Genomic DNA, 17,517 nt, shown 5'->3' with positions numbered 1-17,517 from the left:
AAGGGGGAAAATGTATCTTTATAATGGGGAGTTGGCAGGAGTTAATAAATTTCCAGATTGAAAACTGCAAACAGATATACAAGTGCAACACATTTTTGGGTCACTGGGGATACCTGGTCACCTTATCGAAGACAATAAACCAGATTCTGGTGGCAGGTAAGAATATGGGCTCTGAAGTCACACTGCCTGCATCCAAATCGAAGCCCTACGCTATAGCTGTTATATTAATATCAGGAAGTTATTTATCTTCTATGGGCCTAAATCTCCTCATCTAGAAAATGGTAGTAATAATAGTATCTATCTCAGAGATATTTTAACAATTGAATGAATATATATAAAAAGCACTTTGGTGGCTGCCATTTATTATTGTAGGTTTTCTGGAGGTAAGACCTCAGGTGCCCAACTATACCTCGCCTTCCCCTCACATCTCTCTTCTTGCCCCTTGAATAAGGACAAGAAGTGATGTGGAGCAGGGGACTTCACTTCAAGACAACTGTATCTAGAAATTCAGAAGAAATGATTGGTAAAAAAGTGGCCAGGAAACCCTGGTCTTGGGAAGAAAGGGACAGTGGTGAGAGTTCTGCCTTTTTAATTCCCCAAATCTCCCTGCAATACAAGTTACTGTTTCCCAGGGCGTAGGTGTGGGTATGTGTTTTCTACCTGCGGCAATCTGATGGCCTAAATTATTTTTAGAATTCTATCATCAAATGTTTCCTTTTCAGGAATTTTTCTATCCACTTTTGGCTTTTCAAAGAGCCTTAAAAAAAAAAAGTACGGCAGGCTCAGAAGCATGTGAATTAACCTTAAGTCACTCAAAGATGTTGAAATTCAAAATGTGACTGCCCTCAAAAATACTTTTTGCTTCATCTAATCTGATGCTGAAGTTTCTTCCCTTCCCTGAACCTGATTTGCCATCTACTTTCCGACTGCCACCTCTGAGGTCATTCCTTTTTTTTTTTTTTTCCTAATTTTTTAATGTTTTTATTTATTTTGAGAGAGAGAGAGAGAGAGAGAGAGAGAGAGAGAAAGAACAGAGTGCAAGCAAGGGAGGGGCAGAGAGAGAGGGGGAGACACAGAATCTGAAACAGGCTCCAGACTGTCAGCACAGAGCCCAATGCGGGGCTAGAACTCACAAACTGTGAGATCATGACCTGAGCTGAAGTCAGATGCTTAACCGACTGTGCCACCCAGGTGCCCCTAGGTCTTTCTAATTCTTAGGACTGCCACCGAGACTGCTACAGTGTTTCCGTGGTGTGCCTTTCTAGAAGACCATGTCTAGCCACTGCATGCAAACCTACGTGAAAAGGCAAAAGCCAAATATAATGAAACTTTGATTAGTAGGTCCATTTATGTTTTGTCATTGGACCCTTCTTACAAAGCTCATCACTTTTCTGTGCGGTTATCAACTTCCCAACTCCGGACCGTAATTTCTGCTGTTTTTGAAGTTGTTCTTGAGGGAAATACTCCCACAATTTGCTGAGAAATCAGCTCCTCAAAGTAGAGGCTCTTTACACCCTGATTAAGGGTGGGCCGGCCGCAAGAACAGCTGCTCGCTGTAGCAGCGGGGGCCAGCGAACAGCACCCTGGAGATGCGGCTGTGGCCAGACACCACATCCTGAAGGGAGCAGGGGGCTCAGCAAGCATTGAACAAACCACAGCTTTGAGTAACAGGTCTGTGCTGCACTCCTCCTAAAGGTAACCACTGGCTTGGGTGTGCACTGAACTGGATAAGAGGCTTCCACCGCCCCCCTTTGGGAGAACTACTTATCTTTTGAACATGATGTTTTAACACAGACTACGTAAGTTAGGCCTACCTTCTCTTCCTGCACACCAGCCTCCTGTTGCTTGAACTCCTGATGCCAGAAAGAGTACTCAAAAAAGGCTAACTAAAGCCAGTTTAGACCCTAACCTAAAATAAGTGTCTGGCTGAAACACAGAGGTTCAGGTATGAGTGAGCTGTCTGGTGTCCTCTGGGTTCTGGCTCTGAGGGGAATTGGTAAGGGACCCTAATCCTGATCCCTCTAATCCATGTGAGTCTGGAAAAGTCTCATGCACCGTTGCTTTATATAGCTCACCATGGGTTGTCAAAATCAATTACCACATGCTGGCCCTCTGAACCATTCTTGCCGAACGACTCTCCACACGAATTCTGGGGTGAAACATTCACTTGATACACGAATATGTCAAAAGCAGGAAACTTAGCACAAGGCAGGGCTTATATTCTGGGGGAACTACTCTAATACCTCAAGAAGTAAATCATAAAGGTCAGAGCACAACATCTAGGAGATCAGTGTTTGGCAAATGATGTAGGAAGTGATTAGAAGTGCTGGACAAGAGTATTTGCACTTGGAGTACAGAAGCACAACTTTGAAGAGGGATGAATGGGAAAGATGAATGAGAACCAAAGAAAACTCCTGGTGGCCTGAATGAGAAAAGTCCAAGGGGCCACTTTTACAGAGCACTTGTAATCCCTGAAATTTCTGCCTGACAAGTCATGTTTTTGTGAATTTAGTATTCTCTAATATTTACATTTTCCTACCAATTGTAGTATTTCTTAGAAAAGCAGAAGTTTTAAAAGTCCTTATGTTTCCATTAAGGAATTCAAAATCACCTCAATCAAAAAGAATTTATACTGTTATTAATGGCTAAAAATTAGCTTGAAGTCCAAAGTTTGCAAAGACTAAAAAATAGGACTTGATTTCTTCCATAGTCAATTCTGCTACCTTAGAGCCTAGAATAGGAAACCCTGTCTGAACAAAGTTAAAAGTATTCAAAACTGTGGGGTGGCTGGGTGGCTCAGGTGGTTAAGTGTCCAACTCTTGCTTTTTTTTTTTTTTTAATGTTATTTATTTTTGAGAGAGCACAACCGGGGGAGGGGCGGAGACACACACACACACACACACACACACACACACACACACACACACACACAATCTAAAGCAGGCTCCAGGTTCCAAGCTGTCAGCACAGAACCCGAAGTGGGCCTCAAACCCACGAACTGTGAGATCATGACCTGGGCTGAAGTCAGACGCTTAACCGACTGAGCCACCCAGGCGCCCCAAGGGTCTGACTCTTGATTTCGGCTCAGGTCATGACCTCATGCTTCGTGAGTTCGAACCTGGCGTTGGGCTCCATGCTGACAGTGTGGAGCCTGTTTGGGATTCTCTCTCTGCCCCTGTCCTCCCAACCCTCAAAATAAACAAACAAACATAAAAAAATATCTTTAGAAAGTATTCAAAACTTGACCTCAGTTTCCTTACCCATAAGTAACACCAGGTACAACTGACCCCCAAGACAGACCAGTAATTCCTGCTTTCTAAGGCAAAGGATGAGATTGGAGAAAAAAAAAAAGTCACGTGCTTTCAAGTTAATTTACTAGTTGTGTCACCTTGGGCATGCTATTTAACATATTATTTACCTCTTTGAGACCCAGTTTCCTCACATATAAAATGGGACCTCTGCCACTCATTGCTACAGCTCTCCTATGTAAACTACTCTGCCCAGTACCTAGCACAGAAATGTTGCTTAGTACATGTTCTCTTTCCTTCTAGTTCCTCTGGCCTTTCAGAACCATTATGATTGTTTTCTCCTTTTGCTAATTTGTAGAGCATTTAAAGTCTGTATCACACATCACATATTAATCTGAATTCTTGGCTTGCTTGTTCAATCACTCTTGAATTTCCACACACCACTAGAAACAAAGTAGGAACTCCAATAAATATTCATTAAATGAATTGCACTGTTTAATACAGAGCACTAAAAATCAAGACAGGAAGAAATGGCAAAACGTACATCCATCCAGGCATTCTTGCTCAATAAATGATCAGTTGCCTGACAATTATTTTAATAAGTTGACTCTTCCCTGGTCCAATGGTTGACTGACATCCTGTGGTAGCCAGCTTCCAAGATGGCTCCCAATGATCATCACCTCCTGCTAATTACCTCTTCACACTGAATCACTGCTGGCTCTGTGGGACCAACATAATACTGCAGAAGTGACAATGTTGATTTTAGAGATAGATTAAAAAAAAAAAAAAAAGACATTGCATCTATGGTCTTCTTTTCTCCAATCACTTGCTGGGTGTGTGTGTGTAAGCCAGCCACCAAGTAGTGAGGACAGATGGCTACGTGATGTCATGCAACTTATGTGACATTTTCTGAGGTTGTTTTCCTCACCTTTAAATTAAATATATTTCATACTACTTATTTCACAGGGTATTGTGAAGATTGAATATGTAAAACACAGACCAGAATGCCTGGCACATAATAAGCTTTCATGCGATGTGGCTAATACTGGTGGTGGTAGTGGAAGCTATAGGAATTGACTGGATGTGAGATGTGAAGGAAAGAGGGGAATCGAGGATGATTCCTAGGTTTTTCGCTTGAATAACTGAGGAGGTGATGGTACCATTTACTGAGTTTGGGGACAATGAAGGAAAGGCTGTGGAGAGCAAGGACATTTTCTTTTTCTTGGACTAAAGGTGCTTAAGCCTCAAAGTGGTAATATTAAAATTCTCTCTCAATTGCTTATAAACACAGCATTCCCCTTCCATTCTTTCTTCTCTAAATTACTTCAAACTTTTTTTTGTTGTTCTAAGTAATTCCTTCCTGGAACATGAAAAGTTGTTGAAGTAAAAATGATAGGAATTCCAGAGTCCAAATTACTGTGCAATCAATGGCCATATAATTCTGGATGAGTCACTGTTCATAATGAAGTGAGGGCAAGCATTACAAAGAACAGCAGCAGGACAAAATCCACTCAGGTAGTTCTCACTTTTGTTTTAGAGAGCACAATTTGCAAACATTAGGGAGGATTTGTGCAATCAACATGAAATAAGATATGCATTGGGGGTTATGAGAAATGGCAAGGTACTTCTATTAATTCTGAGTGAAGATTTACCGATAACTGAAGTGCTCAGGCTTGACGAAATTACATTTCTGTTCCCATTCTCAGACTCCCAGTGGTTTCACTGACACAAGGAAGGGTAAATGTGTGATGCAAGTCTGGTGCGCACTTAGCTTGCATTTAGTTACTAGTCCACAGACTCATTAATAACCATCTTCTTTATAAAACTGGTTTCACCATTCTTTACATCATAATAGAACTACTCATTTTATCCAAGGAATATTTGGTCTTCGGATTCTGGCACTTTCCAGGATTCTCCAAATCCATTAAGAAATGCTCCAACAATGTATACTACTTTGAATCTGAATGGAGGACCACACGGGGCAATTCAAAGTACAATGGAGAGGTTCACTTGGTAACCAAGCTGGGATCCAAACCCCTGGGCGCAGTCTGTACTCACAGTGCACTGCTCCCACCCTCAACTCTTTATCCTTAAAACAAAGGCTTTTTCCCAAAGATGATCATGAAGTTCTGTTCTGGTTATATGATAATTTGATTCTAGTAAGCTGCTACGGGTAAGAAAAGTCTGGGTTTTCTTTCCCTTTATTCTTGGTAAAGATGAATTGCAAATGAACCATCCGCAGGAGATTTTACAGACAGGTTTGTACCAGTATTTTCTTGGGTTATTATGAAGCGGTTCCTTCTACCACTGTGATGTATAAAACTAGCTATGGGGGACTAAACCTTTGAACTTAATTAACATCAGCCAAGCATGCTAATAAAGCTACTTGAGGTAAAACTGGTTCACGAAATAATCATAAGGAAGTACAATATATATATTGTCCACCAAACTTCCTCCCACTACAGAAATAGAGAAATGAGGTTTTTTCAGAGGTAGTTGCTACATTTACCATAACTATTGAATTTCTTCAATACTGTTTAATTTCCTTTTTTTCCCCCCTACTATAGTATGTGTCATGCAAGAATCTATTCACACTGACTAGACTTGAAAGATACCGGGTGGTCAGAGAATTTTCAGTCTGGAATTTAGCATCCCTGTCCTGAACAGCAGAGCCTGGGCTGGTGTAAACGACTCATACAGGTAAGACTGATCACTTAACCTCTAGCTTAAAAGTTTACTCTATAAAAACTCTAATAGGACTAAAGTGTTTACATTTTGAAAACTGATCATTACGGTCTTTTTACCTCCTTTCTGTTTGGAAGTGTTTGCTAAGTGTGAAATAGAAAAGCAAAGGCAACAGTAATAGACAGCAGCAGACGCCGTATGAGGCGGTGTAGTTTGCAAAAAGGGAATACAGAAGCACTATTACCTTTTTGGATTTTAATATATAGTGCATTATCTGCACATGGCTGGGGGGTAGGGTTCTTTTTTAATATCATTAGAAAAGGAAGCTTCATTTCTCACATAAAAATCTACTTGGATCAAATAAGTTTTTCTTAGGAAATAAACTGGCTTATTTCACTTTCTATTTGACTAATTTTTAAATCAGTCAAGTTACAGGTTAGGCTTTACATATTTACAACTGGTAATACACTAACTGCAACCAGATTCTTTTTTTCTGTTTTAATGTTTATTTATTTTTGAGAGAGAGACAGACAGACACACAGAATAAGAAGCCGGCTCCAGGCTCTGAGCTGTTAACACAGAGCCCAATGTGGGGCTTGAACCCACGAACCATGAGATCATGACCTGAGCTGAACTCAGAAGCTTAATCAACTGAGCCACCCAGACACCCCTGCAACCCAATTCTAATTTGCTAGGCTGTCCTGGACTCAGATATAAACTCACACTGAACCATATGGACTGTTTTCTCAATAAAAATTGCAAAGAAATAAAATGATAGACAGTGGTAGACATTAATTAAGGGTCTCAGTATTGAACCTAGAGACACTGTACAGCTCTCAAGCTTTCAAGCCCTTGCGTGGGGACTGCTTAGCTGAAAAAATTATTTAAAAATTATAATAATGTATTTGGAAGAAAACTCTATTTTTTTTTTTTTTAAAGATTTTATTTGTAAGTAATCTCTATACACAATGTGGAGCTCGAACTCACAGTCCCAAGCATCAAAAGTTGCGAGCTCCAACAACCGGGCGCCCAGGTGCCCTCCCTTCCCTATTTCTGTAATCCAAGATGCAAATATTAAAAAGTGTGCCTCTGAAGAGGGGTAGAGAGTGAAATAGCTCTAAGGGGCTGTGGGCATATAAGAAGGTGGTGCATGGCATCTCAGAAGGCAGATGCATGGGAACACTTTTGTGTTTATCAAGACAGGATGTAATTTAAAAAAAGATTGAGAATCCCCACTCTAGATTTTTATAAAAGAGAATGTGGTACCTAGAAAGCTATGGTGATAAAAACAGAAATGTGGTACATTCTGAATATAGCTCATGATTCTTATCTGACCAGAATCCAATAACTTGTTATTCCCACCTGAAAGGAACAAAGGATAAAAATAATAATGAAAAAGAGTTTGTGTGTGACTCTTCAACACTTCATGTGTACCATTTGATGCAAGAAAGATTTAAAAATAAGACATAGGGACCCCTGTCTGGCTCAGTTAGAAGAGCGTGTGACTCTTGATCTCAGGGTCATGAGTTTGAGCCCCACGTTGGGTGTAGAGCTTACTAAAAATAAACAAACTTAAAAAAAATTAAAATGAAACATAAAAAAAGCAAAATCCACGCCTGCATTTATGCTATGATTAAAATATCTTCTAAAAAATCATATTCTTTGAAAAACCAAGATACTAAATTATACACAAAGACACATGAGGGCACTCTAACCAACAAGCGTAGCAACTACAGTTTTGACATAGAATTTTAAAGATTTTTTTAAAAAATTGAAGTATGGCAGTTTAGCATTAAACATTTGAAATAAGAAATTACTGATGCCTTTTGGTAAAGACCCTGAAATTTTGGTGTCTATCCTTGGTCAACCGTACCTGCCTTCTGTTCAATCCAGGACCTTGTCAGAGTATTTGTGTAGAATTAAGTTTACTTCTTTTTTTTTTTAAACTTCAAAATTTTTATTTAAATTCTAGTTAGTTAACATTAGTGTAATATTGGTTTCAGGAGTAGAATTCAGTGATTCATCACTTACATACAACACCCAGTGCTCATCACAACAAGTGCCCTCCTTAAAGCCCATCACCCTGGGGTGCCTGGGTGGCTCAGACAATTAAGCATCCTATTCTTGATTTTAGGCTCAGGTCATGATCTCACAGTTCGTGAATTCAAGCCCCACCCACATCAGGCTCCATGCTGATGGTGTGGAGCCTGCTTGGGATCCTCTCTCTCTGCCCCCCACCCCCACCTCACTCATGCTTGTGCTCTCTCTCAAAAATAATAAACTTAAAACAAATACCATCACCCATTTAGCCCATCCCCCACACAAGTTTACTTGTGAAATACAAACAGAGAGGATTCCAATAGTATTAGATTATAGATAGGTGCTTTAATCTAGCCATGAAAAGACACCATTTTGAAAAGCATGTACAATTTATGTACAATTAAGGTGATAATTAAAAATCATTCTTCTATTAATGTGGCCACAAAATATTTTTTGCAACTTTCCTTTGGCCAGTATGTAGTGCTTGCATGTGCCTTAAAATATTTTAATTACCTTTCTAGGCAGAAGCCAAAGAATGATAAATCTCAGGAATTTAACTATTTGTATCAAATTTTGGTTTTTAGACCAAGGCACTATCCAGAATCACCTCTTTTATTTCCAGTGGACAACTGTGATTAGAAAAGGTGAGAAAGCCTCTGTACTTTCCCTTTCCATCCAGTACATTTACATTACTATTTTATTTCATCCAATGCTTTGGAAAAACTATTCAAATACCATCTATAATTTTAATATTAAATGTCTGCAATTCTGTTCTAGCACCTGTGACAAAATTCAAGAAAATTTGCTATAAATGAATAACAACTCAACATGTATTCAACCATCCAGGATCTCTTCCATGGCTCTACCAATCATTTATACCTTCCTCTGCATCATTGGTCTCTTTGGAAATTCTCTCTCTCAATGGGTATTCTTAACAAAAATAGGCAAGAAGACATCAACGCACATCTACCTAGCACATCTTGTGACTGCGAACTTGCTTGTGTGTAGTGCCATGCCTTTCATGGGTATCTATTTCCTGAAAGGTTTTCAATGGGAATATCGATCTGCACGATGCACGGTGGTCAATTTTTTGGGTACTCTATCCATGCACGTGAGTATGTTTGTCAGCGTCTTAATTTTAAGTTGGATTGCCATAAGCCGCTATGCCACCTTAATGAAAAAGGATTCAGTCCAAGAGACCACTTCGTGCTATGAGAGAGTATTTTATGGCCACTTACTGAAAAAATTTCGCCAGCCCAACTTTGCTAGAAAACTGTGTGTTTACATATGGGGAGTTGTACTCGGCATAATTATTCCAGTTATCATATACTACTCAGTTGTAGAGGCTACAAAAGGAGAAGAGAACGTGTGCTATAATCGGCAGACAGAACTAGGCGCCGTGATCTCTCAGACTGCAGGTCTCATTGGAACCACATTTATTGGATTTTCATTTTTAGTCGTACTAACATCATACTACTCTTTTGTCAGCCATCTGAGAAAAATAAGGACCTGCACATCCATTACGGAGAAAGATTTGACTTACAATTCTGTGAAAAGGCATCTTTTGGTCATCCAGGTTCTGCTAATAGTTTGCTTCCTTCCATATAGCATTTTTAAGCCCATTTTTTATGTTCTGCACCAGAGAGGGAACTGTCAGCAACTGAATTATTTAATCGAAATAAAAAACATCCTCACCTGTCTTGCATCAGCCAGAAGCAGCACAGACCCCATTATATTTCTTTTTTTAGATAAAACGTTCAAAAAGACACTATATAATCTCTTTACAAAATCTGATTCACCACATATACATCCCTATAGTTGACTTCTGACTAGAAAACACCAGCAAATAGAAAAGTGTTTGTATGGCGATTTAGGGATACTGGACTACATGATTAACAGGTCACAGCTTGATTGAGATAGCAGGCCCTAAGAAACCCTCTTTGGTTTTAGAAATAACCATAAAATTCACTTTCCAGCTCTACTAATACTGCAAGTTGAGATGTCAGAGACTTTCAGAGGCAAAAGTCAAGCATATTAAAAGGATCTCACTGCATATGAAAGCAAGAGACCATTTTCTCTTTCAACTCAACTGTGTATGCTTTTATTCAGAACAAAACATTTCATGACTGTAGGATAAAGCAGCAAATGGTTTATGACTTTTCTCCTTTCTAGTAGTGGCAATATAAGGGCCCACCTGGGCCTAGGGTTTTGTTGGTAACTTTAAAAATGAGTAAAAGAAAAAAAGTCAGTCAGAAATTTCCTCACCAAAGTCCTATCTAGATGTATGAATAGTAGAGTGTAAAAAGCCAAGGCTTTATAAATGCCCTATTTTGTATTGTCTGCTCATGTTACTGTGAGACCAATAATCATTGATTCCAGTATTTATTAAGCCAGTGTTTTTATATATTTGGGTTAGGCTTGGTCGAAATAAAAGGCTAATACAATGTCATTATATGCCAATTTTCATCACATCTTGTAAATTTTCCTCTGTATTCAATATAAATAATGTGATTAATGACAAATAGTACCTGGCAAGTAGATATGCTCAATCAATTTTTATGAAAATTAATGAATGAGTGATAAGGGCAGTATAACAGTATTGTTGTTGAGAGACTGGTCTCTGGAGTTAGAGTCCCTGGGTTTGATCCTAGCTGAACCTCTTCTCTTACTTAGGCAGACAATCCTCAGCAACTTACTTACCCTCTTAAAGTGTTAAGTTCTTCATTTGTAGAATGGAGAAATACTACGTAATTCATAGGTACTATTATTAAATCAGTTGATGTTACTATTACAAGTAGCTGTCATTTACTAAGCATTTGCTATGGGCCAGGCACTCTGCCTCTATGCTTTGCATGTATTTTAGTCATCACCACCATAAAGGATGCCAATTTGCTGATGAAAAAACTGAAATACATAGATAAGTCACCCCAATTTTCTCCAATGTCTAAATAAATACTTAAACTGTAAGCATTTCTTGGTCATTTCTTTCTTCCGTGTAATCTTGTCAGGAAGATAAGTGATGGTGACTATATCCTGTGCTATGTAATGAAAAAACAATGTTTTTAATGTGTCTTATTTTCCCCCAAAGATTGTACGTGCCTTTCGAGCTGTAGTCTGCTTTCTCTTTCTACTCCCATGGTACTTGCATTGTCTGTTCACATAAAAACCAGACAAAAAGTTAAATGAAACTGAAGTTGAATAAATGTTCATGGTAACCTGTTACTTTGTTAGAGACTGCTTAAAGACCCATTTATTCTCTACCCAGTGATTTCTTCAGTGCTCAAAAAGAAGTTTAAAGTAAGTTCACGTAGCACTTCTAAGCCTTTAATCTCACAGCATGTTTTTTGTTCCTGAATTACAAATGTGAAACAGTACGCTGTACAGATTCCCCAAGAGCCATGTGTTCAAAGTCACTAGAGGTTTTTCTAACACATCTGCAAAATTTTCATTAAAAAAGAATCAAAAACAAACAGTAAATATTTCCCCTCTTTTTTAGTTCAATGCTTAACTGAGAGAAGAACATGTCCAGAAAAAAGTCTGAAGTAAATGCATGCTGGCTTCAAATATTTTTAGTGTACATCTATTCTTTTACAGCAGCAATCTAATTTCCGGCTGATTAATTTGCAGAGACAAAGGCAGACCTGGGAACTCCAGGCGATTTCCCTAAGTGCTGGCTGTAAACAGAGGTGTCCGATCACCGCTATCATTTTTACATAAGTGATACAGCATTAAATCTCACTGCAGTTCGGAGTTTTAAATATATATACATCTCCCCTAAAAATCATTATTAAAAACATCACTTTGGGGCGCCTGGGTGGCTCAGTCGGTTAAGCATCCGGCTTCGGCTCAGGTCATGATCTCATGGTTCGTGAGTTCGAGCCCCGTGCCAGGCTTACAGCTCGGAGTGTTGACCCTGCTTCAGATTCTGTGTCTCCCTCTCTCTTGGCCCCTCCCCCGCTCACACTCTGTCTCACTGTCTCTCAAAAATAAATAAACATAAAAAAATTTTTTTAAAAAATCACTTTACCTTGCCACAACTTAAGTAAAATAAAAAACATATTACCAAGGTAGAGTTTCCTACATTTAAAAAAGGCAGGAAAAGAGGTGTACAATTTCTCCTTAAGTTACTCATTCTGATAGAAAACTCCCATTTTAGGGGCACTTGGTGGCTCAGGCAGTTGAGTGTCCAGCTTCGGCTCAGGTCATGATCTCACAGTTCAGGAGTTTGAGCCCTGTGTCAGGCTCTGTGCTGACAGCTCAGAGCCTGGAGCCTGCTTCGGACTCTGTGTCTCCCTCTGTCTCTGCACCTCCCCTGCTCACACTGTGTGTCTCTCTCTCCTTCAAAAATAAATATTTAAAAAAACCTCCCATTTTATTTCTCTGCACTGAGATTGCCATGTTTATCTTCAACACCACAGATACTTTCTTGAACAGGTAATTGTACATCATGTTGGATTTTTGTGTGTAATTGGCAAGCTGGCAATTCAATGTCATGGTTAATATTTTATATGAAATACTACTTTCTAAATTATCTTTAAAGTGTGCATTTCAGAAAAACAGTGCTCTAAAAATTTGTATTATTATAGCTGATATAGGATATCATGTTATATGTTAGGTTATATTAGTTTCAGGTGCACAGCATAGTTATTTGATGATTCTGTACATCACTCAATGCTCATCACGATAAGTGTAGCTACCATCTGTCCCTATACAATGTTATTGACTATATCCCCTATGCTGTACTTTTCACCTCCATGACTAATTTATTTTATAACTGGAAGTTCGTACTTCTTAACCCCCTTCACCTATTTCGCCCATCCCCTCACTCCCCTGCTGCCTGGAAACCACTGGTTTGAGAAAAACAATGTTTTTAGCATGTGAGTTAGTCAAACACAATTTCAGAAGCCCCAAATTTTGACTTCTTGGCCAGTGAGATTATACCTTAACTATAGAAGACAGGATTGACAAATGTCTATTTTCCCTTTTATCCTTTCCATATACTCACTCTTGTTGAGGCAGCTTCCAAACCATTAATTGGGAACACAAACCATTAAGACTATGCAAAGCAACCTTAAGGACAAACTATTCAACCTGGAAGAATTTCTACTTCCTGGGTAGAAGAGGAAGATGTCAATCTCCCATATTTGCTTAAGGACTCTTCGCAGCCTACCCCTGGCCTTGCAGTCTGCAGGGTGGAGGTTGTTAGAGACAAATGTGGGAAGACCAGCTGAAAGGAAATCTGGCTGTGGCAAACCACAAAGACACCATGGAGGAATACTGGTAATCTGGTAAGCATTTCAACCATGGACCTTCCTCGGACTGCCCCTAAGTTCCAACTGAATTGATATTAGTGGGAAGAATTACTACAACTAGAAAGGTGTTGTACATGATAGAAAAAAAATGCTTGGTCTTATCATACATGCTTGCTGGCCTGGCTCAGAAAGAGGGGAGCAGTGAAAGAATTCACATCTAATAAGCAAGAGAAACAGTCATTCTTTTCCTTTTTATCTTTTTTGTTTTTAAAGTAAGTTCTACTTCCAACATGCGGCTTGCACCCACAATCCCAAGATCAAGAGTTGCATGCTCTACCGACTAAGCCAGGTGGGCTCCCCTCATCCTTTTCTTTCTAAATCAAGGAGTTCATTTTTTTTTTTTTTTTTTTTTGGAAGGGTGGGGTGGGAGAAGGGAAGCACAGCAATTAGAAACAGGACATAAATTTAAGATGATCTTATAATTCATGGGATTTTTCTAAGTACAATTATTAAAACCCTACATTCAAGCTGAACATGTCCATTATGTTCAACAACCTCACAAAAGACATGCAGAAGAGGAATCAGCGTGTTTCTTACAATAGAGATTAAAATAAACGTGTTCTCATTTTAATGAGAATTTCAATTTCTTTCTCCAACATGAGGTGGAGTAAGAGACGTGGAAGAAGTGTCAGCAACCCAAAGTCACAGAGGAAGAAATACTGTATGAACTCCATGATGCCATGGGAACTAGTGTGATGTGATGAACACCTGTTTATAAAGTCTGGCCCTACGCAGGTGAAAGGGGAACTGAGAACAGAAGGGGACAAGAGAGCAGCCAGGCGTGTTCACCAGTTAGGAGGAAAACCATTTCAAGGAAGCTCATGCAGAAGCACTTGGGTGGAGGCTTCTGGCTGAGTGTCTAGGACTGTCTGCCCATGGGGTTTTGCACACTTCTGAGAACTAAACACTGAGCCCCCAAACCTCCTGGGCAGAGGCCCCATTCAGAATAGAAAGTGACTGCGTGTATGGCCATTTGCATTTCGAGAAGCAGTGTAACTTCAGTTATTAAAATTGTACGTCAGTAGGGCAGAGCCACAGAAAAGTCTAAGAATTGCTTTGTCTCTCCACGCCCAGGTGATGCAGTGTAAGGCTGCCTCCAGGAGTTAGGAGAGACAAGACAGACCCGAGGACTCTTAATGCTTAAGAGAACTAATGAAGGCAGGCAAGGGGCCAGGACTTGCATTTACCTTGCCAACTGTACTGTTTCTTCTTAGAGTTCTTTTAATTCAGGGGTGAGAGGAAGAAGAGAGAAAGAAATGAAACATAATGAAAGTTTTCACATCCTCTCACAAGAAACAGAGGAATAAAAGGGAAGAGGACAGAAAAACAAAACCTCCCCCCCCCAACCCCTGAAAAAAAAAAAAAAAAAAAAGAAATGAGCAGGCATGCCTTAATTAATGCCTGTGGGGAGGTAAAGCAGGAGCAGTGTAGTATTATACAGTGGGTCTTAACCACAGGGATCTTTGTGCCCCAGGGGACCTTGAGCAATGTCTGGAGACATTTTTGATTGTCACAGCTTGGGGAAATGCTATTGGCATGCAATGAGTAGAGGCTAGGTAGAGGCAATAATACAAAGGACAGCCTCCCACAACAAAATACAGGGCTCAAAATGCCACTAGTGTGGCTGGTGGGAGAAACCTGTGCTATGATGACACACTTAGCTCAATTTCAAAGGATGACACAATTATTTCTTATGCAATTTCATATGAAACTGCTTCTCCAAAGCAAGTTCCCACTACAGGTCACGAGGTACCACATAGTCAAACCTAACTTTGATATAAACCAAACATTTTTAGACTCAATTACCATGAGTTCACAAAGAAATGCCTACCAAGTTAAGAAAAAAAGTAATACTAATCGATATAGTGCTAGGATCTTTGGAAAAAACCTAATGCTTTGGGATCAATGCCAAGAATTACTATACTACTACTATATAGTTGACTTATTTGCACTCATTGGTTAGTGTCGGTCTCCCTGAACTAGAAAGTCAGCTTGCTCCATGGAGGCAGTGATTCTATTTTGTTCACTGGTGTAGCTCTGGTTCCTAGAATAGTGCCTGACACACAATAAGCACTCAGTGCATATTTTGGGATGAATGTCTTAAGAAAAATCTATCCAAATTCAACATTACTAATTAGCTAAATGTGAGCATTCCATTTACCCGTACAAAATGTACAGATTTCAGGTCCTGAAATATAAAGAATATCAACATTAACATGCACTCTATGTTGAGCCCACTTGCCAACTGAACAATGGTACCTTTTCTGGTGGTCTCTCCTCACTTGCTGTTTAAGAATTACTTCTGTCTTCCCTTTCTCAGCACCTTTCTGGGTGCTTCCTCAAAATTATTTGGCATGTGCCTTAGAAATACTAAACTAATAAAATCCAATGCAAAACTAATTTTGAGCCTTTTGCTTGAAATGCCCTCTTGTCTCCATGTAACTGCCTCATGACTCAAGACCAGACTCAAACATGACCTCCTCCATGAAGTTTCTCCAACTCTTTCTTTTAATGATATTTCCCACCCACTACCTTGGACAGTAATTGTTTTGCCTGTCTGTAAACATGGCCACAAACAAGTTCTCCTATCCTTGTGCACATATGTCGCTCCTCCAACCAGAAGGTGCAATCTGTTTTTCCTCCTCTTGAATCCAGGCTAGTCTTGTAACCTACTGACTACCATAATACAGAGGACATGACACAGCACCAATTTCAGGTCTAGGCTTCAGGAGGCCTGGCAGCTTCTGTCTTTGCTTGTTTGGAGCCCTGAGACACTGTCCTGCTAGAAAGGGGGACACAAGAAAAGACAGTGACAGAGGAGAAGATGGAGGGAGACTGAGAGGGAAAAATACCCTGAATGAGAGACTACGAAGAAGGCCCCACAAACCCCCAGCTGTTCTAGTTATAGTTCAGCTGCCACACCACAGAGTGAGGCCTCCGGGGGTACCAGCCATGCTGCCTCAGCCAACAGTCTGTGAAACAGAATCGAGCAGTCCCCATCAAGCTCTGCCCAGACTGCAGAACCGCGAGCAAATAAATGGCAGTTGCTGTTTGAAGCTTTGTTGTGATGCTCTGTGGCAGCTGGTTGCCTTGTCTCCCTGAGGAGACTCCCATGATACCTTTAGGGCTCCGAGCACAGTATTCCGCATGAAGTAGGCGCATGAATATTTGTTGAATAAATCAATCAGAAGGTAAATGAGAAGCTGAAGTACAATATTCAGATATAACTACTTTGGGATTTTATTTGGTTTTTGGATCGTCATATCAAATACCATGACTAATCAAATGCTGACGACATTGTCGAAAGTGTTACAGTACAGTATGTTGCCAATCATTATTTACTATATGATGTTGCTGTAATTACCTTTCAAGAACAGAATTCAAAATAAAATTGCCTCTTGAGCAAAAGTATTTTTAACGCAATGCTATTACATGAACTAAGAATCTGCTTACACATTTTAAGTTTTCAAAGTGTCATTTTTATCATACATTTTGTTATACAAGGAGTTATATTTTACTCTGTATATATGCATTTTCTTACCTTAATTAGATGTAGAAGAGTAACACAGCCCGCTACTATCATTGGCAGTTTCCCTCCTTTTACTTTTTAGATTTCTGATTTGTTTGCATAACTGAAAAATACTTTTATAAAAGTGCTATGTATCCATTGGGTTGTTCAGTATTGAGTACTGAGAACAACAATCCCATTCTCCTATCGCCACATTTGAAAAGAGTAAGATTTTGCAAGTAATGTGTGTTTTGTCCATTTCTCCAATAACTATTTTCATTTGCTATGGTGACATTCCACTAGACTGTCTTGGAATGGCTCATGCTTTACCTCAGCTCCTAACCATGAGAATTTTCAGTTAAAATTTCCCAAACATTATAGAAAACTTAACTAAACTCTACTTAATTTTCTTAACCATTAAAATACATTGAAATAGCCAGGCCTTTGATAATATCTTTTGAGGGAAGGAGAACACCATGTCTGTGGATGCTGTGGGTTTGAGAGAGGCCAGTAAAAAAATACCAGGGCGAGAAAGTGGACAAACAGGGCCAGAGAGACCTCAGGGGCTCTTAGTGATCGAGGCCTGGGGATCAGGAGGGAGGTACTCTAGTTTTCCTTTCTGGCATGCCGCCATGTTCTTCCTGACACCGTTATGAGCCAGGGACTGACAGTTGTCATGAATTTAATACTGGGATCAAACAGGCAGAAAGATTCAATAATGGTA

The 17,517-nt window shown here is 39.6% G+C and overlaps 2 protein-coding genes across 14 annotated transcripts in view; one reads left to right on the top strand and one right to left on the bottom strand.

Annotated features, from left to right (window-relative positions):
• CASK (calcium/calmodulin dependent serine protein kinase) overlaps window positions 1-17,517 on the bottom strand; it is a 359,937-nt gene that overhangs the window by 165,088 nt on the left and 177,332 nt on the right. The window lies entirely within an intron of this gene.
• Window positions 5,727-11,070, top strand: GPR82 (G protein-coupled receptor 82). The gene is made up of 3 exons (XM_081792508.1): window positions 5,727-5,948; window positions 8,558-8,617; window positions 8,751-11,070. The coding sequence occupies exon 3, from the start codon at window positions 8,785-8,787 to the stop codon at window positions 9,793-9,795; it is 1,011 nt and encodes a 336-aa protein (XP_081648634.1). The 5' UTR covers window positions 5,727-5,948; window positions 8,558-8,617; window positions 8,751-8,784; the 3' UTR covers window positions 9,796-11,070.

This window comes from Panthera onca, chromosome X, assembly GCF_046562875.1.
Source record: "Panthera onca isolate mPanOnc1 chromosome X, mPanOnc1 haplotype 2, whole genome shotgun sequence".
Lineage (NCBI taxonomy): Eukaryota > Metazoa > Chordata > Mammalia > Carnivora > Felidae > Panthera > Panthera onca.
Note: the sequence above shows the minus strand (reverse complement) of the source record. Positions and strands in the feature narration are given on the sequence as shown.

Excerpts from the sequence above, each read along its gene's own strand:
- GPR82 (XM_081792508.1), top strand. The coding sequence starts at position 8,785 with ATGAATAACAACTCAACATGTATTCAACCATCCAGGATCTCTTCCATG.